This window comes from Astyanax mexicanus, chromosome 15 (genome assembly GCF_023375975.1).
Source record: "Astyanax mexicanus isolate ESR-SI-001 chromosome 15, AstMex3_surface, whole genome shotgun sequence".
Lineage (NCBI taxonomy): Eukaryota > Metazoa > Chordata > Actinopteri > Characiformes > Acestrorhamphidae > Astyanax > Astyanax mexicanus.
In genome coordinates, this window is record NC_064422.1 from 369,658 (window position 1) to 395,707 (window position 26,050).

The 26,050-nt window shown below is 41.9% G+C and overlaps 1 protein-coding gene across 4 annotated transcripts in view; it reads right to left on the reverse strand.

The window, feature by feature from the left end:
- The window catches only part of LOC103042928 (uncharacterized), a 142,181-nt gene that overhangs the window by 100,082 nt on the left and 16,049 nt on the right, over nucleotides 1–26,050 (reverse strand). For all 4 annotated transcript variants that reach the window (XM_022666798.2, XM_022666797.2, XM_049465063.1 and 1 more), the window contains 4 exons: nucleotides 7,764–10,017; nucleotides 4,974–5,091; nucleotides 2,585–3,122; nucleotides 476–925 (listed from right to left, as the gene is read on the reverse strand). In XM_022666798.2, coding sequence (XP_022522519.2) covers nucleotides 476–925; nucleotides 2,585–3,122; nucleotides 4,974–5,091; nucleotides 7,764–9,743 — 3,086 coding nt within the window. In that variant the 5' untranslated portion in view covers nucleotides 9,744–10,017. The remainder of the gene's footprint in view (nucleotides 1–475; nucleotides 926–2,584; nucleotides 3,123–4,973; nucleotides 5,092–7,763; nucleotides 10,018–26,050) is intronic.

A 26,050-nucleotide genomic window follows, 5' to 3' on the forward strand; every position in this document is an offset into this window, starting at 1 on the left:
CATTGGGGAGAAATGGGATAAAAATGATTAAAAAAAAAACATAAATAAAAAAATGCTGTTTATAGATGGTTCAGACCAATTGTTCCAATTACAGGAATCATGTTAATACACAATATGTCCAAACATTTATAAATGCACCCATTGCAGACACGTCACATGTCTAAGGCCAGGCATTGGCTAGAGGGGAATAAAGACCCACAGCCTTCAGCTATGGAGCAGTGGAAGTGTGTTCTCTGAAATTATGGAGCGCCATCCAATACTGTTGGGATGAGTAGATAAACATTCTGTCCCTGCTTACACTTGTATACTTATGTACTCTGGATACAATCAAATCGTCACAGCAATGCTTCAATATCTAGTAGAGTAGAGATAGTTACTCCAACAAAAGCAAGATAAATACTTCTGTCTCTACATATAGTGTTTAAAAAAACATTTGGGGATGATTGTATGTAAAGTGTAGGTATCACTCTCTGACCTGGGCAGTATATATACAGGATTGCTGGTCCAGCTGTGTCCGGCTGATCTGTCGTCAGAGCCGCTGCTCAGGCGTTCGCTGGACGGTGCCCTCGTTGCGTCCGAGTCCATGGTGACGGTCAGTGCCGACTCCGTCATCTCAGGCATCTCAACATGCGCCAGCGGAGCGAAGCTCAGCTCCACGATCTGCCGCGCACTCTGGTACATCTGACCCTTCACCTGCGGGGTCAGCGTCGGGAGGTCGAACGTCAGCACGGTCTGGGTGCTGGAGGTCAGAAGGTCCAGGCTGTCCAGACTGTTGTAGGAGGTTCCTTTGGCTCGATGGGATTCCATGATGCTCTCAAAATGGCGGCTGAAGGTGTCCAGGTTGTCCCCAGTGACGCGCTGCGGACCCCGAACCAGAACCGGAGACTTCAGCGCAGGATGACACCTGAAGAAGCTCTCAGCCGGTCTGCACAAGAAGAAGAGTGGAGGAAAGAAAAGAGAGGAACGTGAGGAAGAAGTGTGTAAAAATAAAATCATGGAATAAAGAAAGAAGAAAGAAGACATTGATGGAGAAGATAAGTGTGGAAGGAAGAACATGTAGATAAAAGGGGAATGTGAGAACGAAAAAAACAAAAAAAGTGAGAGTACAAACGAGTCAGACGAAAGAATATATAGAAGAAAGGGTGGAAACAGGGGCAGACAGAAGGGTTGGATGCAAAATAAAAAAGGTTGGAACGAAGAAAAGAGTGGAAGAAATGGTAAAAGAAAAGAGTGGAAGAAAAGGAACAGAATTAAGGAATAAACAGATAGAAAAGTGGGGATTAAAAGAAGGATGAAAAGGACAATAAGAGCAGAAAGCAAGAAAGAATAAAAAGAAGATGTAGAGAAAAGGTGTAAAAAAAAAAGCAGATGAAATGGTGGAAAGAAGGGGAGAAGTAAGAGTATGAGAGTAGAAGAGTATAAAAGGAGCAGAAATGAGAAAAGGATAAATAAAAGGAAGAGTAGGAATAAAAGAAAGGACAAAAAGAAGAAAGAGTGGAAAGAGTGGCAGGTGGAAGGGTGGAATGAAGGAAGAGTTAAACATGGGGAAAGGAAACGTGAGGATGAAAATGATGGAATTAAGAGATTAAGGAAAAAGTAGAAAAAAGGACATGTAAATAAAAGGTGCACGGGAGAAAGAAAAGCACAAAAAAGTGAGGTAGGAAAAAAAGTGGAAACAAGAAAGAATAGAAAGAAGAAAACAAATGGAATGGTGGAAGGCAGGGGAGAAGTAAGAGTATGAGGGTGAAAAGAAAAGTAGAAAAGGAGCAGATAGAAGGATGCATAGAAGAAAGGGTAGAATAAAAAGTGAAAATGAGGCCGGATAAAAGGAAGGCAGAAGAGGGAAAGGTGGAAAAAAGGAAGAGTTGAAAGAATGGTGAAAGGAAACAAGCAAGTAGGAAAAAGATGAAAGGAAGAAATGAAGGACAGAAGAATGGAAAGAAGAGATGAAGGAAAGAATGGAAGGAAGAAAAGGCAAAAGGCAGAGAAGGAAAAAAGGGTGGAAGCAAGGAAGAACAGAAAGAAGTGGCAATGGTGTAAGGAATGAATGTGTGGAAAGATGAGTAGGGTAGAAGAAAGATAAAAAGAAGAAAAATGGCAGAGGAAAGGGTAGAATAAAAAATAAAAAAGTGTGCAATGAAGAAATAAACAGACAGAAAAGTGGAAAGAAGAGATGACAGAAAGATTAGAAGGTGTATGGGAAGATGAAAAGGACAATAAGTGGGGTAGGAAAAAAGGTGGAAGCATAGAAAGAAGATGTAAAGGTGGAAAGAAGAACAGATGTAATGGTGGAAGGAAGGAGGAAAGGATGAAAGGAAGAGTAGAAACAGGCAGAAGAACAGAAACAAGGGAGGAAAGTATATTACAATAAAAAAAGAGTGGAAGGATGGAGGGAAGGGTAGGAGAAGCAAGAATGCAAAGAATATTGTTTTGAATTAAAATTTGCTGATTGCTCTGAATAAAAAAAATGTATGACTTATAAAAGTGATTAGATGATGAGCTGCTGCTATGGTAACCCAGGTGGTTGCTATGGTTTTGTTAAACTGTTAAACTGTGTGTTTTTGTGTGTGTGCTTCTTTGACACCTTCTGAGCAGCATGCTGAGAAGCTCCGCCTCTTCCTGCTCCTGCCTCCTCAAATCACCCTGTGTCCGAACACTGGCCCAGCTGGCTACATCTTCTTCCTCTTCCTCCTCCTGCTCTTCATCCTCCTCTCCCCCCTCCTCTTCCTCCTGCTCCTCCTCCTCCTCTCCATCTGTCTGCTCATATGGCGTTCCGCCCAGCGGACTGCTGCCGGTACCAGAGGTGCCCATCACGCTGCGGTTGCTGCCGAACGCTGAGTCAGAGTCGTCCTTGTCGGCCAGCAGCACCTCGTCTATGTCCGTCTCTCGGTAGCACCGTAACGGAACGGCGTCCAGGTCGGTTTCAGAGTACTTCAGCGTCCTCCGAATTATACCTGTTTTGGGGGAGGTGCCTGGAGCCGCGGGAGGCGGGGTTACAAGTTCCACCTCCACGTGCTGAACATCGTGATTGGCTCGGAGAGCGAGCTCCTCCAGCGGCAGGGTAGTAGGTGGGGTTGGGGTGGAGTGGCCACTGGGGGGCGCTGTAGACGGATCTAAGACATCTAAGAGAAAGAGGGACGTCAGGAGCCAGAAGATAAAGAAGATACTGATATTGATACCAGTGCCAACAGTTTTGAGTTTAAATGTTTATAATTATTGTTACAGTGACTTGCAAAAGTATTCATATCCCTTGGACTTTTTCACATTTTGTCACCTTACAACCACAAACTTAAATGTTTTTATTGAGATTTTAAGTGATGGACCAGCACAAAGTAACACATAAACGTGAAGTGGAAGGAAAATTATAAATGTCTGTTTAAGTTAGTATTAAGTAAGTATTAAGCACCCTAAATTAAATCAACTGGAATCGATTACCTTCAGAGTGTGTAATTTCAGTGTGTAATTTAGTCACTGTAAAAAACTAACTCTTTTCTGTGGTTTGTTAGAGAACACTAGTGAACAAACAGCATCATGAAGACCAAGAAACTCAGCAGACAGGTCAGAGATAAAGTTGTGTAGAAGTTTAAAGCAGGGTTAGATTATACAAACATATCCCAAATATGTTTAAGCATCCCAAAGAGCACTGTTCACACCATTATTCAAAAATTGGAAAATTTATTCTACAACTACAAAACTAAAAGACATGGCCGTTCACCTAAACTGACAGAAACAGCCAGGGAGATCCACCTTCCAGCAAGACAATGACTCTAAACATACAGCCAGAGCTACAGTTGAATTGTTTTGATTAAAGAATATGCATGTGTTAGAATGACCCAGTCAAAGTCCTGACCTAAATCCCATTGAGCTGTTCACAGACGCTCTCCATCCAACCTAACTGAGCTTAAGCTATTTAGTGAGCAAAAATCTCTATCTCTAGTCTCTAGATGTGCAAAGCTGGTAGAGACAAACCCTAAAAGACTTGCAGCTGTAATTGCAGTAAAAGGTGGCTCTTCTAAGTGTTGATAATGTGGGCTGAATACTTTTGCACTTTTATTTGACTAAAATTTAGAAACCCATGTTTCATTTTCATTCCACTTCACAATTATGTGCTACTTTGTGCTGGTCTATGACTTAAAATCTCAGTAAATACATCTATGTTTGTGGTTCTAAGGTGACAAAAAGTTAATTTAACGTATTTAGACATTTATTTCTCAATATGCACTGCCTGGGCAAAAAAAGAGAAAAAAAATAAAGTCACACTAATATTTTATTGAGCCATTTTTGATTGAAACACACATTCGCTGTGGTATTGTTTCAATAAACTTCTGCAATGTTAAAAGATTTATTTCAATCCAGTGTTGTGTTCATTTTTCACCAAGATCTTCAGCAGCATTGGTGATGGTAGAGTCTGACCAACCGCTGCACAAAGCAGCTCTTCTCCATCCAGCACATCCCAAAGATTCTCAATGAGGTTAAGATCTGGACTCTGTGGTGAACTCTCTCTCAATCCATGTGTGAAAATGATGATCTCATGCTCCCTGAATCACTCTTTCACTATTCCAGCTCCATCAATCCTGACAGTGTTATCTTGGAATATGCTCGTGTTCATCAGGGAAGAATAAAGCCATTGATGGAAGAATAACCTGGTCTATATTCAGTATATTCAGGTAGAGTCAGCTGACCTCATTCTTTCAGCACATACTGTTGCTGAACCTAAACCTGACCAACTGCAGCATCAACCAACCAACACATCATTTACTTACTTAAATACAGGTAGTGAGTTTTTTTTTGGCTAGGCAGTGTATTTCAAATAAAAAGATTTTCATGGGCAACCATATCCAATGAATATGTTTTCCACTTTCCAACTTCAAGACCACAGTCTCTGTCCCCTAATAATTATGTGGAATTAGCTGGGAATGAGTGTGTCAGGAAAAACAGAGATAGACTGAGAGATAGATAGACAGATCACTCACTCTTCACCCGTTCACTGGCAGTGGTCTCTGTCGTGGTGCCGAACAGGAACTCCCACTTAGCTCTAGCAATCTTCTGACAGTGCAGAGACGGCCCCAGGACCGGAGGACTGCCATCCGACTGCAACAGACAGTCATAGCCATGTTTACACACACTCTTCAGCTCTCTAATGTCTCTTTACCTTACTACACACACACACACACACACACACACAACTACAATACCACATTTAGCTCACCATCACCTCCTTCCTCAGTCTCTCACACAATCCTCTCTCCCTCTTTCACACTCAGTCGGTCTGTACATCAGTACGTGTGCTCAAACACAAAACCACAGCAGACGTTACAAAAATCATCAAATCTCAGGGAACTCAGGGAACAGCGTAACCCAAAAGAGCTAATGATGACCTGCTGTATGTGTGTCACAGACCCTTTAAAACCTGTGTAAAGTTCATTACAACACTCTAATCTTTATTTTACCTTTTAAGTTCCTAAACTAAACACAGCTCTAAAAAAATAAGAGACCACATGAAATGATGAGTTTCTTTGATTTTACCAATTCAAAAAACCTCTAAAATAATCAAGAGGAAGATGGATGATCACAAACCATCAAACCACCAAACTGAACTGCTTGAATTTTTACACCAGGAGTAAAGCAGCATAAAGTTATCCAAAAGCAGTGTGTAAGACTGGTGGAGGAGAACATGATGCCAAGATGCATGAAAACTGTGATTAAAAACCAGGGTTATTAAATATTGATTTCTGAACTCTTAAAACTTTATGAATATGAACTTGTTTTATTTGCATTATTTGAGGTCTGAAAGCTCTGCATCTTTTTTGTTATTTCAGTCATTTCTCATTTTCTGTAAATAAATGCTCTAAATGAGAATATTTTTATTTGGAATTTGGGAGAAATGTTGTCCGGAGTTTACAGAATAAAACAACAATGTTCATTTTACTCAAACATAAACCTATAAATAGCAAAATCAGAGAAACTGATTCAGAAACTGAAGTGCTCTCTTAATATTTTTTGTCAAAGCAGTGTGTTGATCATTCTGAGAGAATCACTTCAGCACAGTGTGTGGATCTGTGTCCATTCATGTGACCTTAGGTGTGCTTAAGGGTTAATCCTTTTGATAAGTCATTTAAAGATTTTTTTTGTTTTGTTTTTACAGTTCTGTTCCTGTATAATTTTATTTTTTTTTTTACATTCCACTCATTTAGTTCTGACTTGATTCCTAAACAATATGTTAAATACAGGTTATGAAATTGCTGATGTGTAATTCATGTAACAGGTTGAAACATTAAAATATTTACTTTTTTATACACAGAAGTTTAAACTGGCCTTTAGAAACACAGACACCTGTATACGTTATGAGGTGTTATCTTGTGAATGAAATTAAACACTGGTCAGTGTTCTCATGGTAAGGGGAAGTTAATTTTGGGCAATTAAGTGGATATTTAAGATTATTTATTCCACAGTGTCACGTGTGCTGGGGATGTGTCATAATCGGCGTTACCACCCACAGTGGACAGCAGCATAGTGGCTGGTACACTGTCAAAAACTTAAAATTGTTCTACTTAATATGAATATGAACCAAAAATATTGAATTGCCCTGAAACTACAAAAAACAAAATGCCTCAGCAAAGCCTCTAGTTTAAAGTTGGTGTTACTAAATAATCAGTTTTTACTGTATTTTTCCTCAATTTAAATCTTTACATTTTTCCAAAAAGCACCCTATAATAGTAGTAAAGTCACTCTGCTGGAGTACAGCATTATACAAGAGTTTCAGTTTATAAAAATAAATAGACCAGAAAATAGGCGTTTATTTATAGCATCTTGTTAAACCTAGGCAAAATACTTTGATCATGCTCAATTTGACCCTTAGGTGAATGGGGTCTATCTGTAGGGGTTTTCACCTGATATTGGTCACACGGTTTGCATATCGGACATGTCCTCCCACTCTCACTGACCATCAGGATATAATCACTTTCCACAGGCTGCTGCTGCTTCTCCTGGGGTTTATATTCTGTATGTGTTACATAATAATTAACAGCCTGGTCTCAGTGTTGAGGGCTATAAGAGCAGGTTTAAAGGTTTAAGTCAAAAGAGCAAGAACTATGTTTTGTGTTGTTTAATGTGACTGTATGCTGTCCAGATTCAGCTGATCACATTCGCATTAGCACAAGCTTATAATACTAACAATAAGACAGATATGCAATAGTCATCAGTTCCCAGTTACTAATTTAAATTATTAAAAAATATATTGTTGTGCCTCTACATGAATTTAATTAATGTAAAATGTGGGATTGACAACTTTTTTAGTTGGTCATAAAGGATAGTCAGCAGAACTAACAATACACATTTCCTAGAGCTTAGATTAGGCAAACTTTTAAGTATCCCACAGGTCAGTGTAGCTTCCTTTAGGGGTAATAAGCCCCCTCAGCATTGAGATGTGGAGCAGCAGAACTGTGTTCTCTGGAATGATAGAGCTCTGTCTAATACTTTTGGATGAGTTGCAGAGTTTAGGGGGTATGTGGTGGTGTAGTGATTGTCAAACATCTTGATACCACCAACACTCTCATCACTGATAGTTGACGCAGTTACTCAAACAAAACCAGGACATGCTCTTTTTTAAAACCTTGGATTTGGACTTGGAAGCTGCGATGAATGAGCAGGCATCCCAAAACCTTTGCCTATATAGTGTACATTATTTCTTTCTGTCTAAATGTTCAAAGGTGACCACTAAATTTGTTTCAGTCATGGTCGAGTCAAAGCAGGTAATGTCTTACCTGTATCCCTGAGCTGGCATGTTCTGTCTGATTGCTGTTGCTGCTGGACTCTGGAGATATACATTCTCTGTCCCCAAGACTCCCAGTGACCCCACTGGAGCTTGGAGAAGACCCTGGTACTCCATTCTGCTCTCCTTCAGCCCTCTCCTCGTTCTCCCCCTCCAGGACCACAGGCCCCAGGAGCAGAGCCTGCCGACGCCTCCACTCTGCCTGCCTCTGCTGCTGGTTCAACACGGCCCTGTCCTCCATCCTCTCCTCCCTACACACCACACTCTGTGCAACATCATCCTCTCCTCTAACCACCACATTCTCCACCTCACCTAGCTGATCTCTCGCTCTTCTCTCGCTCTCTCTTTTCTTCTCTCTTGGTCTAATCATGTCCGTTTCTTTCTCGTTCTGCTCCCTCCACATCTGCATAGACGTCCAACTGATCGGTGCCTCCTCGATCCGCTGACCAATAAGCAGCCTCCTGGAGATCTCCACGCTGTCTGACGAGGTATGGTCAACTCTGGCCTCGCCACACCTGTCTGGGAACGACTCCCAGGGTTCCTCGCAGGGCCAACCAGTGTACTGTGGTGGTCTCCGTCGGTGCAGTGTGGGACTTTCTGTGCTTATGGAGACATCGCCTCGATGCAAGCGAGGGTCTCGTAAGGGGGAGCTCTCATCTGCTTTGGAAAGCCACGGACGCATTAGTCTTGATGGGATGCCTGGGGAGTCTGGGCAGTCGGGGGTTCCTCCTAATGGGATTGAACTGTGGAGATGATTGGTGTTCTGCTGTGGCAGTTCGCATCTTGCTTCTGAGCTCTGACTGCTTGAGTACTCTTGTGCACAAGGAGACGCCCCGTTTGTTATTGGGATTTCGGAATGTGGTCCATTCACCGGGATGTTCATTTTAATGACTGGGCTCTGATGATGAGATGAGTGATATGATGGCTGTCCATGGGAAGGAGATTTCCTGACCTCGTCGAAAATAACCGACACTCTGGTGGCTTCCTCTGCTAGCCTGCGAGCTACCTCTGGACTGTTCATTGCTGACGACGTATTGCTGCCACTGAGCTGGTTTAGACCTTCGGCGTGTGTGTTTGTAAAGACCAAACTGCCTTTTTGACCTGAGAGAAGACTGCTATTCTTCTGGCTGGGGCTAGATGGGCCATGCTGGGTTAGCTGGTGCTGGTTTGAGCCTTTTTTAAGTCTTGGGCTTGAGTGTTGGGTCAAGTCCAAGTCTAAGGGAAGGTTGGAGTGGTCCATATTGAATGAAAGGCGGTTTGTGGCTGGGCTCTTGGCCAGGCCACATGAAGCCTCTGCATTATCTGCATTATGGTTGCTTGCATGGGTGCCAAGGCCGGGTACAGGTGTACCTGACCATGACTGACATCGTGTTTGCTGGTTGTGTCGGCCCACAGGGCTCCAGTCTGAACCTCGGGCAAATTTAGATCTCAGCTGGGGCGACCCAAAGTCCTCCAGGGCTCGTCGCGTAGCTGCTCTGCCCACGGAGTCTACGGTGGCCCGGTTCAGAGCTGGTGAGCCAGCCTGCTGGTGATTTGGACTGTTATTGCTGCAGGTGCCTGGAGACCAGGCCAAGTCACTGAACCTTTTTTGAGGCTGAGCGGCCTCCTGTCTTGGTGTGTTGTGCGGGCTCTCCACTTTCTTGACATTCGCTTTCTCTATGTAGCTAAAGGTGACCACGGACATGTGGCCAGGCTCGGACGACCTAGAGGAACCATAAGGGCGCCGGCACCCTCTGCAAGGAGTCCCTTGGCCAGACACTGGCACTGAAGTGGAGGGAGAAGAAGAATGGAAGTGCTTCACATGCTTACTGGCCATGCTGTGACTCAGAGCTGCACACACATGCTGGCCCAGCTCGTCTGGAGTTGCAGTGGTTCGAGATGATGCTTCTGGATGTTGCGCAGGCTGTGTAGAGTGCAGCTGGAAGCTGATGGAGGCTTTAGGTGAAGGACTGGAGGTGTTGCAGTTCTCCATGGTGCTGGATTAAGATCTATATTGAGATCTAGTTATTTGTGCAAGTTTATTTAAAGCCTCTGGAAAGCTTCTGGAATGGACTCGCTTCCCATCATGCCCTGGTTCAGGTCACATCTCCACGTACAATTAAAGAATTTCTGCAGACTGTGGCATTTCCATCATTTTGATGAAGCAGACTGAGGAAGAATGAGGTGGACAGTTTTCTTCCTTTTACTACTAGTCATGTGGCAAGATGTTTATTTTTAGTTCAAGGGAATGTCTTTTAGAAACCTTCCTAGAGAGACAGAAAGAAAGAAAGAAAGAAAGAAAGAAAGAGAAAGAGAGAGAGAGAGGTTAACACAAATACACAGTGTTAGTGTGGCCGAGGGCTAAAATTCCTGCAGTCATGAGATATCAATACAAACAACACAATAATAGAGGACAATGTGATCATCTGACTGTAATGTATGTGATTTAAAATGCTTGTTTCCTTATCAGTTGCTGTGGAATGAAGGAAATATACAAAAATATTAAGTAAAAAATAGAATGGCTGGGTGTAAAATACAGCATAGCCAAAATCTGTCAGAACTGAAAATTGTTCAGTCTCGTCGTGATTGGGCGGCTAAAGTAAATTGTGTATGTGATAGAGATGTAAGAATGCTTTGATGTGATACTGAGATCATGAGATCCCTCTGTTCTGTTTGGATAAAAAGTAAAGTTTTCTTTTAAATATACATAACCCATATATCATAAGACATATCATATTGCCAATACACAGCATTAGTAAATGATGCTGCACAAGTCAGGGCAGGCTGGAGGATGTAAAGACATGACATGATTTGAGCACCACTAGAAGGAGCATAAAGAAGGACAGACAGACAGCAAGATAGATGTATTGGCAGCTAGACAGATACGAAGATGAATGGACAGACAGACAAATGTCTAAAAAGATGATCAGATAGACAGAGAAACCGCAAGATAGATAAATGAACAGACAACAGCAAGACAGCAGAACAGACAGTTGGACAAATGGCTAGATAGACAAATAGATGAAAGCACAGAAAAGAGGAACAGATTGAGGAACTGACAGAAAGCTAGATAGACTGATGAATGGATGAACAGATAGCTAGATAGACTGCATAATTACGTACCTCATGGGCGGTGGCTTTTACATATTGATATCCCAATTATATTGGATCAACCAAAATTAAGAAATATACTATGATGTACTGTAATTTTGCCAGTATCGTACCTTTTTACCTAAAGCCAATAAAAATTACTTTCTTTACATCTTTCTTTAAAAGTCAGTTTCCCGGACAGTAATTTTAGCCTAGTCATAGAATATATTTTCCATTCTATGGAAAATCTCCTCTCAAAATGCTGTGTAGTCTAAGTCTAGCCTTAATCCCTGTCTGTGAAACTGTTCCTATCCAATTAAAACACAAAATGGACTGTGTGATGAGAGCCATGACTTATCCTTTTATTCTGATCTGTGAACTGGGAATGCCACTGGAAAGCTGGACCCAACATTCCAGAGTAAATTTCATGCTTTAATGAGGGAGTGGAAGTTCAGAAGCGAGAGGCTTATTTAACTCAGACAACCAGAGAACCTAATCCTGCAAATCCACTGCCTGCCCGCCACGTGGACACAGATTTACGTCATTATGTATTAAACCTGCATGACTCATTCAGCCGACTCTGAATCACACTCATGTTCACACAGAGAGCATCTCATAAACATTACTGGGAGACAGAGCAGAAGGGTGTGTATACAGTGGGGTGAAAAAGTGTTTGTCACACTTAATTGTTTAAGATCAACAAACAATTTTATATATTAGTCAAAGAAAATACAAGTAAACACAAAATGCACTTTTTAATGAAGGAACCAAAATTACTCCAAGAGCACAGCGACAACTCATCCAGGAGGTCACAAAACCCCACAACAGCATCCAAAGAACGGCAGGCCTCACTTGCCTCAGTTTAGGTCAGCATTCATGGCTCCACCACAAGTAAGAGATTGGGCAAAAAAAGGCCTGCATGGCAGAGTGACAAGACAAGCAAAAAGAACATCCCCAAGACTTTTGGGAAAATACTCTGTGGACTGACAAGACAAAAGTTGAACTTTTTGGAAGCTGTGTGTACTGTTATATCTAGTGTAAAAGTAACACTGCATTTTAGAAAAAAAAAACATCATACCTACAGTAAAACATGGTGGTGGTAGTGTGATGGTCTGAAGCTGTTTTGCTGCTTCAGATCCTGGAAGACCTGCTATGATAAATCGAACCATGAATTCCGCTGTTTTTCGTTTGTTTTTATGCTAATTTTTTTTATTAATCATTATTATTTGGATAAAAAGGAAAAGACAAAATTTGATTTCCATTTAATAAACCAAACTGTCTTTGTACTAATGCTTCACTGTATATGGAATTCACAACATACCATTATTTAAAATATTAGCTAGTTTGTAAGTAAATAATTAACCTGACAGTAACATAAATTTAATTATTACATTATTATAATTTTTAAATAACACAATAGCAGTGTATGTAACGTAAATATATACTTGGCTGTGATTCTCAAGAAGAGTCAGAAAAGACCTTGAAATTGGCGTTACATTTCTTATTAAAAATGTTTGGATTGATTTTATTTTACTCTGAAAGCAGCTAACTGCCGCACATTAAGGTGAAACGGAAAATTCACTAAACATGCATTTTAATTTACTAAAAATTAGACAATTAGGTGTTTTAAATCCATACATGGTGAAATATGGGATTTTGGGGAAACTATGAAAGGTTTGACTTTTAATAAGATTTCTTTCTTTTTAAAGAAGTGCATTTGGAGACGATATAGGCGAATATTGCATATACGAGAACTGAAGCACACCAGGTCAAAGGGAACCAAGAAGGCAAATAATTTTGTCATTAATTAAATGATATTAAGAATTAAATTTAAAAGCCATGATTATTAGTATCTGGAAAAATAACTTCACTTGAACTCCTTTCAAATTTAGACTAATTATGTTTTCTCATTTTTAGTTTTTTTGCATTTCCTAATCAGAGGGAGCCAGCTGCGGTGCACCTGTACACACACACACACACACACACACACACACACACACACACACACACACACACCATTCTGTGCCAGCTGTTGCAACCTCTTCCAGCTGTTGTTAAACTGCAGTCATTGAGACTGGTGAAGCATATAAAACACTGAATCATCATTTAGTGGACTGAGCCAAAGTCTTACAGATGACACCAGAACGTTCTAGACTTATAATATTCAAAAAGTACAAAGTGCAATCCCCTCAGGAATCCACAACGAAGATGGACCACCGTACACACACACACACACACCTGGTGTAAAGGTCACAGAGTGAAGATTGATAAATCCAGTCTGTGTTTCTGTCACATCTGTCTCATATCAGCGACTCCCAGCAGCCCCTGTTCCCGGGGTCTAATGAAGCCCACGTCACACAGAAAGCTGCTAATATTAGCTCAGTGGCCTCTGAATCAAACCGAAGGAGAACATTCAGCCTGCCCATTTACTGTATGCTGGCTGACTAGCATGCTAGCTGGCTACAGAGGCCCTAATTTTAGCATTCTAGCACTGGGGGGCGTCATGAATGCGGGGGTCTATAAAGCAGCTATATTAGGCTGACTGTTAGGAGTGATTATCTTTCAAGTGATGTAAATCCAGTTGTTTGGTCTCCAGCCCAAATCCCTAGTCGATATCTATCTCTCTCCCTCTCTCTCTCTTTCTCTCTCCTCCCACCACAAACTCCCAAAGCAGCACAGCAATATGGCTACTGTGAGAACAGAAAGATCAATCACAGAAATATCCATCATGAGATAACCAGCATCTAATAACTCACTCATACATTAATTCCTTTGCAGGCAATTACAAGCAGATAACCAACCTCATCCTGTCCATTAGAAGGCCATAAATATCGACCTGAATGATGCAGGACAGATCATCAGGTTAGAGAACTTTCTTTATCTGGAAGGCTATCAGAGATCATTTCATATCACATGTGTACATGTTTTTCATGCACATTTTTACTATTCTTCACTTTTTTTCACAGATATATTTAGGTCTCCCTCCTCCAATACATTCTCTGAGATCATCAAAACAGGCCTGTATCACAAATTTACTAGCTAGGTCTCAAATTTGAGTTACATAGCTGGAAGAAAGAAAGGCTTTCAGGTGCTTCTCCCAAGACCATCAAGACACTATAAGTCCTTCAAGATTCCCTCAAAGACCCCCAAGACTTTCTCCAAGACCATCTAGTCTCCATTTGAGACCAAGATTGATCTACATTGCCTCCATTTCCGATCAGACAAAGTTCAGAAAGCTACCTTCAAAACATCCTCAAAGATCATCAAGACTCTCTCCAAGATCATAAAGACATACCTACATCCCAGTTACCAAGCTGGAAGGAAGAAGGCTTTCAGGTGCTTCTCCCAAGACCATTTAGACTCCCTCAAAGACTGTTATGACTTTCTCCAAGACCATACAGTCTCCCTCTGAGACAAAGATGGATCTACATTGCCTCTCCTTACAATCACACAGAAGGCTTTTCCAAATGTGCTTCCTCCAAAATGTACTTGATGTCCTGCTAGACAGCCACCAAAACATCCTCAAATATAGTCAAGTCTCCCTCCAGATTCATCAAGACTTTCTCTAAGAATATTAAGTCTTTCTCCGAGACCAATTGTCGTTCCGTCTATTTAAATTTTCCAAGCTAGGACACAGAAGCTTTCTGAATGTGCCTTCTCCAAGATGCCCTACTAGATATTCTATAAGACATCTTCCAAAACCATCAAGTCTCCCTCAAAGACGACCAAGTCTCACTTCAAGACCACCAAGATTTCTTCAAACATCAAGACTCCCTCTGAGACAAAGATGGATCAACATTGCCTTTCCATCCAATCAAAGTTTATAAGCAAGTAAACAGAAGGCTTCCTGAAGATGTCCTCGAAGATCATCAAGACAGATTTGCTGTACATCCCAGATCGACTTGCTGTGCCTCCCTTCCAGTTAGTTAAAGTTACCAAACTGGGAGGAAGAACATTATCAGATGCTTTTTTCAACACCATCAAGACTTTCTCAAACACCATGAAGACGTTTACTCCAATACTTTCTTCCACACTTACTTCAAGACATAATTCAAGGCTCTAATTCTTGCCATGTCTTAAGGTGAGGAGCTGCTCTTCAGTGTCAACAACACCCCATTCTACTGAGGTCACTGTAACATTTTAGTATTTTACCAGATTTGACTTTGGCTTTCTCTAGTGTCTCAGTTTCTCAAGACTGTGATGTAACAGTTTTGTGGTTTTGGAATTTGCTTGATTTGATTTTGGTTCTGCCACATTTCCTTTTGAAGGTGTAACAACAATATTTGAGGTTCACAGTTTGTCCTTTTCACGTACTCAACTCTCATTATTTAGTTAAGTATAATAAAATAAATACAGTTTTCCATTCTAGGAGATATTTAAGTGATTTTTCAAGAAACAAATCTGGTTCCTCTGTTCCAGTGAACCCCTCTGGACACCATTTCCTAAGAGTGTGAAAACAGACTGTGAATTTCACCTCCAACATAATTAGATTGTCAGGGAAGATCCACAGATGCCAGGTTCCACGGTGTGATCAGTGGTTTGGAGTTGGACGGCGTCTCTAAAATACTGATTGTTTGTTTTATGAGAACGCTGTTCCTTGGAGGATAATGACAGTGAGCTAAGAATTGTTGTCATAGAGACCGGCCTTATGTGGCAGCACTGTGCTCTGAATGCAGCATGCATTGGCTACAGACACACACACACACACACACACACACACACACTCTTCTCAAACATTAACTGCAAATCACCAGAGACTTACAGTAATTGAGGTAAGCAAGCATGTGCCTGACAGCAAGCTCAGTGTTTTGAAATCGGAGAGAGATCTGACGTAAACACCTGTTGTTGAAGTATGCAAGTGAGTACAGATCCTGAACTGCAGGTTTGTCCTTCACCATGACAGCACTCACGTGTTAAACCCTGGAGCAATTGCATCATCTCAATTCCACTGATGTAACTGTAGTGCTTTAGTCAATATGTACACATATAGTGGAGAAGATAAAAATGTTTACCATTTTTTTTTTTTGCACTATAAGACGCACTTAAAATCCTTTAATTTTCCCAAAAATCGCCAGTGTGTCTTATAATCCGGAGCACGGTATGTATAAATTCTACCAATCAGGTTGTAAGGAGCAGTAAAACTACTCCACTAAAGTACAGCGTTATACAGTAGTTTTAATTTAGTTTTTCCAGCACTGAAACTGGAGCAGCATTAGCATTAGCTGCTAACCATGCTAAGCGCTAGCTCTTTTGCGTTTTAACTGTGTGTGTGAGACATTTACCCATCTCCCATTGCACTTCTGTCCCCAGCACTTTGTGTAATGCAGTACTGTTACAAATTAACGATTAGTCAACAATGAAATTTGTAGTCGACACATTTTAATAATCGACATCAATTATGTCGACTAATTGCAGTCCTAGTCAACATACTATTGGTCTCATTCCTAAGAGATCAAAGCTAAAACTTATGGACTGTGATGCAATGTCAATATTTTAGTTGCAGCTCTTTTTTTGCATAATGCTCTGCATAAAACCTAACGTGTTATTTACTGAGGGGCACCAGAAAATCGTAGAAAAAAACAACAATAAAGAGCGGTATTTTCAAAGAGTGCCACAGGGGGGAGTGTGCGAGTTATGCCAAGCTCAGACTACACAACATTTTTGTCCCTCACGATGTTCACTATGTCAGATTAAACAGTTATTTTCGTTTCACGCATTTCTCGGAGGATTGGCAATACTACACATTAGTTATCGACCAATCATCATTCACATCCCTGCGCGAGTTTGTAGGTCATCGCGGGGGTTAAGCATAGAATCTGAGAATCACGGCTACAGAAGCCCTTTGCAAGATGGTAGTGCTTTTGTGCTCAGAAAAAAAAGGAAAAGTCAAGTAGTTTTATTGTCAGTACTGCATATGTACAGGACATACAGAGAATGGAAATTACGTTACTCTCCTTCCCAATTTTACAGCAAGTACAGATAATAGATATAATAAAGGAGAATGGGAGACACTTTGGGTACAATACAGCAGGGACACAATAGACATACATGAGACAAAAACAAGGTGCAGTAGTGTGGGGGAGAAATAGATATATAAATATAAGTAAAGAAAAAAAAGAAATAGATATATAATATAAAAGAGTGGGAGACACTATATGTACAAAACAACCAGACACAATAAACATACGTAAGACAATAGTGCAATATTGATGGTGATTGAGATGGAATGACAGTATAAATAGTATATATCAGTAGTGCAAATACAGTATATGGTATATAGCTTAAGGCTGGTAAAGTGAATGGGTGCGTAAGTCCTTAAAGTTCACAGTTTAATTAAGTGGAATTAAAGTGTGTATTGACAGTGCAAGTATATCAGTAGTGCAGGTGTTGTGTAGTGCAAGTCCGTTTGGAAGGTACCAGTACTTTTTGCATTGTAGTGCAGAGTTTCAGTACTGTATTAGTGGGGGGTCAGGATGCTGAATGAGTGTGTGCTTGGGGCAGGATTGGGATGGGGGGTAGAGCAGGAAGAGAGTTCAGCATCCTCACAGCCTGATGGATGGGGCTGTCTCGCAGTCTGCTGGTCCTCGCCCCGAGACTCCGCAGTCTCCTCCCTGATGGCAGCAGGCTGAAGAAGCTGTGTAGTGGGTGAGAGGGATCTCCTGCCAGACGGAGGGCTTTCCGTGTGAGGCGGGAGCTGTACAAGTCCTGAAGGGAGGGGAGAGAGGTGCCAACAATCTTCTCAGCTGCTCTCACGATGCGCTGGAGGGTCCTGCGGCAGGATGCTGTGCAGGCCCTGTACCACACGGTGAAACAGCTGGTCAGTATGCTCTCGATGGCCCCTCCGTAGAAGGTGGTCATGATGGGGGTGGGGGCTCCAGCTCTTCTCAGCTTGCGGAGAAAGTAGAGACGCTGATTTGCCTTCCTGGCCAGTGACGCTGAGTTGGTGCTCCAGGAGAGGTCCTCTGTGACGTGCACACCCAGGAACTTGGTGCTGCTCACCCTCTCCACAGCAGTTCCGTTGATGGACAGAGGAGTGTGCAGTGTGTGAGTTCTCCTGAAGTCCACAACAATCTCCTTGGTCTTCTCTGTGTTCAGAGAGAGATTGTTGTGTTTGCACCAGGAGGCCAGGCGGCTCACCTCGCTCCTGTAGTGTGACTCATCCTTGTTGCTGATGAGACCCACCACCGTCGTGTCATCCGCAAACTTGACGAAGAGGTTGGAGGTGTGTGCTGGTGTGCAATCGTGGGTCAGCAGAGTGAACAGAAGGGGGCTCAGCACACATCCTTGGGGAGCCCCTGTGTTCAGTGTGGTGATGCTGGATGTGCTGCTGCCAACCCGCACTGCCTGTGGTCTTCCAGTCAGGAAGTCTAACAGACAGTTGCACAGGGAAGTGCTCAGCCCCAGACTGTCCAGTTTGTGTATGAGCTGTTGGGGGACGATTGTGTTGAATGCTGAGCTGAAGTCAACAAACAGCATTCTGACGTAGGTGTTCTTCTTGTCCAGGTGTGTGAGGGCTTAGCATAATGGTGAAGTGATCAGAGGCTCCCAGGTGGGGGAGGGGGGAGGCTCTGTAGGCTCCTCTGTGTGTAGTAAAGACCTGGTCCAATGTGTTGTTTCCCCTGGTTGGAAAGTCTATGTGTTTAAAAAGTCCAGAAAACACACTCTTTGGGTCTGCATGGTTGAAATCTCCAGCCAGAATGAGAAAAGCATCTGGGTGCGCTGTCTGCTGTTCACTGATGTACTGGTACAGTTCATTCAGTGCTTCACTCCTCACTCTGTTGTTGGAGGTTGGAGGGATGTAAACAGCAGCGATCAGCACGGCGGAGAAATCTCTCGGTAGATAGAACGGACGGCATTTGATAATCATCAGTTCCACTACCGGTGAGCAGTGTTTACAGACCACAACAACGTTCCGACACCAAGCATCGCTGATGTAAACACAGAGCCCGCCGCCGCGGCTCTTACCTCCGTCAGCTAGCGCGCGGTCCGCCCGATAGCATGTTAGCCGCTCCAGCTGAACGGCGTGGTGCGGGACGCTGTTGTTGAGCCAGGTTTCGGTGAAAACATAAACACAACAGTCTCTCACGGTCTTCTGAGTTGACTGAAGTAAGCGGATGTAATCCAGTTTATTGTCCAGAGAGCGTACATTGGCCAAAAGTACGGTGGGGATAGCTGGCTTGTGTGGGCTAGCCGCTAGCCTCGCTCGGATACCCCCGTGCTTACCCCGTTTCTGCCTTCTCGCCTGCCGCCTGTGGCGCTTCCATTGTGGGCGAGCTGCAGCGGTGGGGGTCGGTGGGGGTGCGGGTGTCCACAGCACGCCGCAGACTCGCAGTTCTTCTCGGAGTCCGCGGTTTAACTCCAAAAGTGAGTTTCTGCCGACTCCAAGCAGAAACTCACGGCTGTAGGTGCGTTTCAGGACGTGAACGCACGACAAAGACGTACAAAAACACTGAGACAAAAAACGCGAAAACGCTGTTTCCTCGGGGGAGAGAGAAGTCGCAGCGTGTGCATGCGCCGCCATCTTGGATCTTTTTCACTGTGATTGTGACTGTGAGCTCGTTCCTGGACATTGGACATAATGTCCAAATGGACATTACATGTTTTTTTTAATCCAGAGAGAACTTGAGGTATGGTATAGATGTAGCTACTTAGGTTTCAGTGTCTGTAAACTGATTATCCCATGGATGAAATAGATTTTTAGATGATTGTTCTGTTTCTCTGGTCCATAGAACTGCAGGAGCACTGTGCCGCTTTCTTTTCCCATATTTACATCTGTGGAGTCAGGGAGCACGTCACTGAGAATGTCAAACTAGGCGATAAAATACAAAAAAGCGTCCGACGGCGTCGTTCACATCAAATTACTGATCTTTGACTACACGGACCTTTGTCGCACGTGACACTGAAATTCGGATCCGGCGCACGCAATTTGTCGGCAGCGAGAAAATCGGGTCAAAATCGGGCTAAAATCGTGTAGTCTGATCCGGGCATTAGAAGAGACAGCCAGGCGTAGCTGCTAGCTAATAACAGCGTTTTTTCTAACCGTCCTCAGCATGTACAGAAAGTACATCCACAAAGCAAAATATGGAATTATTTTGCATGTGTATCTGACAGTCAGGGAAAAATATGTTTTAAACTTGTGCAGACCAAAGGAGCATCTTTTACCATAACATTTTTTCTTTCATTTTTTTTTTCCATATTATATTAATATTTGAGATTGTGTGCGTTCACTTCACAGTGTAAAGTCTACATTTCACTCGTGTCCATGACAATTATGGTAAATATGTCTTGTTTTATCTTGTCTTCATGTCACATGACTTGGGGGCGGCAATGAATTCTGAGAATCACTTATTTTTATCCATGGCGTAATCATGCCCTGACTTGCCTGTAATTCACGAGACACACATAGTTGGGGGGTTTGTACATGTTGAAATCAGCTCTGTCAGTGCAGGGTCACAGAGTGAGAAATAAAATCTCTCTAAATGAAAAACTGAGTCAAACAGATCAATACAGCATGCTCTGAGAATGAAATACACTCTATTGGAGCCATTCACAAACACATGCCATTAAATATGAAGTGCTTATTATAGAACAGTGGGAAAAGTGGGGCAGTTTTATTCTTTATTACGTTAAAGCAGCAGGATCACTAGTAGCAATAATAGTACAGTAGTAGCAGTAGAATTTGTAACAGTATCAGCAGTATTGGTACTGGTGGCGGTGGCAGTAGTAGCAGCAGTATTATTAGTATCAGTAGTAGAAATTAGTAGTAGTAGTTGCAGTAATAGTAGTAATATCTGCATCTGTAAATTGAATCAGCCATTTCTTTCAAACACTAGAAATAGAATATTAACAGTAATACTATTAATACGAGAGGATATGATCTATAATCATTACATTTACACTGTTCCTGTGAAAAAACACAGTTTGTAGAAAAAATGAAAAGCTACTACTTCTACTACTACTACTACTGCTGCTGCTGCTGGTACTACTAACTCTACTACCACTAGTAATACTACTGCTACTGCTGGTACTACTAATGCTGCTGTTGCTGCTGCTGCTGCTACTACTACTACTACTACTACTACTACTACTATTGCTGCTGGTACTACTAATTATACTACAACTAGTACTACTGGTCCTACTACTATTGGTACAACTACTGCTGCTATCACTACTAAACTGGTATACCACCACTACCACTACTACTATTATTACTAGTTTTCCTCCTCACCAGAATAAAAGGAGATATGAATGAGTTCAGGCTTGTGCTTAACCCTGAGAATTTACTTGAGTTTGCAGTAAAAAGGGCACTTTATTTAAACATTCTTTTGACTTTAAATTACTACACCACTACTACTACTACAAATTCCTCTCACTCTCTTATAACCACACTGCACTGACCTTAGTTCAACAGAAAGAACACCATCTTCTGTTATGTAGTTCCTTTTCCTGTTTCTAAGGGCACCAGTCTGCACACTGATGGTATGAGATTTTACTTCTAGCAAATACACCTCCTTCTGCATTCACACTCAATTTCACACCATACAGACATATCTCACACACGTCTCCCAAGACTTGCTCATTTTTATCCATACATTTATTTTTTTCTGTATTTCATTTCACTCCCTCCTCTGTCTGAAGAGCTGATGCACACAGACTGTAGGCGTTGGTTAAACATTAATTTAAATGTATTATTGCAGAAAGTAACGTGTTTTTAGCCTTTACAATCTAACACACATTACACAGGGAAAAACAACAACAACAACTCCTGACATTCCCCTGACCTGCATACAGTGAGCAGATCCAGCTCCGTCACACGCAATTCCACACACATCTATTTAAACAAATAACATTACTGCAATTCAATCTCACCGCCGTGCTGTTCGCTAACAGAGCTCCAGCAATTAACTGCCCTGTCTGCTCACAAAGACAACTATTTAGATCAATGTTACCATTTGCAGAGATGCAGCGATGTGGGGATTTGATTAAGCAGAAAAGCCTAGCACTTTAAACTCACTTACAGTCGTTTAATACAGCACACGCTGAACACCGATCAGAGTCAGATACAGTTAGTTTACGTTTGCGGCTGGGGAGGATAATGACTTTTCGAAGAGCTAATTGGAGCCAGGATGTGATGAGATTGGGTTAAAGCTGCCCCACCCTATAAAAAACAGCAGTTTTGAGTTTGCTGTTCTTTAGAAGCATTGCTTGATGTAAATCAGTTCTCCGAAAAACTACTTTCAATTGAATAGAATAGAATCAAATAGAATGCCTTTACTGTCACTATACACACGTACAATAAGATTAAAAGCCACTCCATTTTCAGTGCAAACATACATATAAAGTCTCATCCAAAAAAGTATAATAATATGAAGTGAAGAAAGTGCAGAAGGATCAGTGCATGTGTGAATTGAGTAATGTGATGGCTTTTGGGGAAAAAAAAACTGTTCTTAAATCTGTTCGTCCTTGCTCTGATGCACCTGTAGCATTTCCCTGAGGGCAACAAATCAAACAGCTCAAAGCCCGGATGGATGCTGTCCTTGTTTGTGCTCCTTGCTCTGCTGAGGCAGCAGAATTGTTGACTTGTATGAAGCTGGAAAGGGTTACAGAAGTATCTCTAAAAGCCTTGATGTTCATGTTTCCACGGTAAGACAGACAGTCTACAAATGGAGAAAGTTCAGCACTGTTGCTACTCTCCCTGGGCGTGGTCGTCCTGTAAAGATGACTGTAAGAGCACAGCGCAGAATGATCAATGAGGTGAGGAAGAATCCTAGAGTGCCAGCTAAAGACTTACAGAAATCTCTGGCACATGCTAATGTTTTTTATTTTTGGACAAATGCACAATAAGAACTCCTCCCTCTGCAACTGGGTTTTAGACTTCCTGACTGAGAGACCACAATCAGTCAGGATTGGAAACAACACCTCCAGCACCACCATACTGAGCACCGGCGCCCCCCAGGGCTGTGTGCTCAGCCCACTGCTGTTCACTCTGCTGACTCATGACTGTACTGCAAAGTACAGCTCAAACCACATCATCAAGTTCGCTGATGACACAACTGTAGTTGGCCTCATCAGCAAGAATGACGAGTCAGCATACAGAGAGGAGGTGCAGTGGCTGACGGACTGGTGCAGAACCAACAACCTATCTCTTAACGTGGATAAAACCAAGGACATGGTTGTTGACTTCAGGAGAGCTCCAGGTGTCCACCACCCGCTGAACATCAACGGCTCTGCTGAGGAAATTGTGGATAACACCAAGTTCCTCGGTGTTCACATTGCAGAGAACCTCACCTGGTCCCTCAACACCAGCTCCATAACCAAGAAAGCCCAGCAGCGCCTCTACTTCCTGCGGAGACTGAGGAAAGCACATCTCCCACCCCCCATCCTCACCATGTTCTACAGAGGGACTGTAGAAAGCATCCTGAGCACCTGCATTACCGTCTGGTTTGGGAATTGCAACACCTCAGACCGCAAGACCCTACAGCGGATAGTGCGGACAGCTGAGAAAATCATCGGAGTCTCTCTTCCCTCCATCACCGAGATCTACACCACACGCTGCATCCGCAAAGCCACCAGCATTGTGGACGACCCCACCCATCCCTCACACGGACTCTTCGCTCTGATGCCGTCCGGCAGAAGATACAGGAGCATCCGAGCCTCCACTACTAGACTCTGCAACAGCTTCATCCACCAGGCAGTCAGACTTCTCAACGCACAGAGACAGAACTGAACCCCCACCCCACCCACCACTCACCCAACACACTCTCACAAAAACTAAACTGTACACCCCCCCCCCCCCCCTTTACACTCACAAAGAACTGAACTTCACCCACACACACACCCAGTCAGCACACAGAGACTGACATGACTTTATTTGCTGCACTCTTAAAAACTATAAACTCTACCTCAGTAACTGCTGTGATTATATATGTTCTATATGTTACAGTATGTCACACATCTCTGCACCTTATCCCCACTATACACTTTATTATACCGTATCAGTACTGCACTGTCCTGTCTTTAAATTGTCTCGTCTTTTGTATTTATTGTATTTATTGTTATTTAGTGTTATAATTTTATAATTTTATGTTGCACTGTCGTCACTCCTGCACTTTATGTTGTCTATTGCTTGTTGTTCTATGTTGCACCATGGTTCCGGAGGAACGTAATTTCATCACACTGTGTACCTGTACTCAGATGTAATGACAATAAAAGCCTCTTGACTTGACTTGAAGAAAAACATTAAACAAGAATGGTTCATAGGAGGACACCATGGAGGAAGCCACTGCTGTCCAAAAAAAAACATTGTTGCACATTTGAAGTTTGCAAAATTGCACCTGGATGTTTCACAGCACTGCTGGCTAAATATACTGTGGACAGATAGAATGAACACACAATGCTATGTGTGCAGAAAAAGGCACAGCACACCATCATCAAAACCTCATCCCGACTGTGAAATATAGTGGAGGGGGCATCATGGTTTGGGGCTGCTTTGCTGCCTCAGGGTCTGGACGGATTGCAGTCATCAATGGAAAAATGAATTCCCTAGTTGAAGCTGATCAAAGTAAATCAACAACAGAACGGCTTCAACAGAAGAAAATACTCCTTCTGGAGAGTCCTGACCTCCTGAACCCAACTGAGATGCTGCAGCATCATGACCTCAAGAGAGAGATTCACACCAGATATCCCATAATATTATAGCTGAACTGAAACAGTTTAGTGAAGAGGAATGATCCAGAATTCCTCCTGACCGTTCTGCAGCTCTGATCTGCAGCTACAGGAAATGTTTAGTTGAGGTTATTTCTGCCAAAGGAGAATCAACCAGTTATTAAATCCAGAGGTTCACATACTCCCCCCCCCCCCACTGTGAATGTTAACATGTTGTGTTCAATAAAACCATGCAAACATATTAGTTTAAGCAGACTGTGTTTGTCTATTGTTGTGACTAAGATGAAGATCAGAACACATTTAATCACCAGTTTATGTAGAAATCCAAGTATAATCCCAAAGGTTCAACACCGATCAAAGAACAGATTTAAGGGCTCATAAAGGAGAAGCATCAGACCCATTTATACCCTGATTTTGACTGTACTTCTGTTGTGGCTATAAATACTCCCTGACTTGTGTAGAGTATCCCCAGCCTTAGAAACTGTAACACAAACAGCATCTGCTGCTTTAAAGCTCTGCTCTCTAGTGTATTCTCGCTCTGATTTTTATTATTAGGCTAAATAAACCAAAGCTTTAGCGAACACCTTTTCGGGTCAGTGTTTGGGATGGCTGAAATAAACCACTACTACTACTTCTACTACTACCACTGATTATACACAGATAGTTCAGTGATATTAACTGAGCAGCCACTTCATTAAGCCTCCTCGTTTCTACACTCATTCCCTGGTTAAAAAAAATAAACTTAATTGTTCTTAAAACATATTGAGAAATGTCTAATTATGCTGTAAAAATACTAACAGATTTATGTGCTTACTTAAAATATAGGTACATAAGTACTTTGATATTATGCTTTTATCAAATCTTTGAAAGTAAACTTTTGTCATACTTTTTAAAAAGTACAATATAGTGTATTTAAGAAAAATAGACTACTATGAAGTATACTTTTTTCTTTTAATGTAATTCAGTATACTTCTAAAATACTTATTTCTAAATACTTTTGTACATTTTAGCAAAGTGTGTTAAAGACAACTGTTACAGTAGTTCACTTAAAGCACAATGTATCTTGTAAATTAAATTACTACGTCTCATTTAAAAAATGTAAATTAAATCTGTAACACGCTAAAATTGTAGTACAGTATATAAAAAAATATTTTTATACCCAACAAAGTATACTAGAAATGTGCTACTAACAAAAGACAGAAACTATCAATTCTTTTTACATTTCTAATATAGCCTGTGTATAATAGTGATACAGTTGTAATACTCATAAATATCAAATAGGCCTAAAAAAAATGGGGTGACCATTTTCGGTATTTTGCTTGAAATGCGCATAACTTCATAAGCTTGCTGGTTTTGCGGAGCGCGGAGGAGAGTGGGGAAGTAGTTTAAAGCAGTTTCTTAACCCTGATCTCTGCCCTAAAATTGTGTGTTTTCACCGGATCCAGCTGATCAGCTAATAAACTCTCATTTATTGAGTTTACCTGTTAAAATCCCTTAGCCCCTTAGATTTACTAATGGAATATATCTGGTCCTTTAGTAAAAACT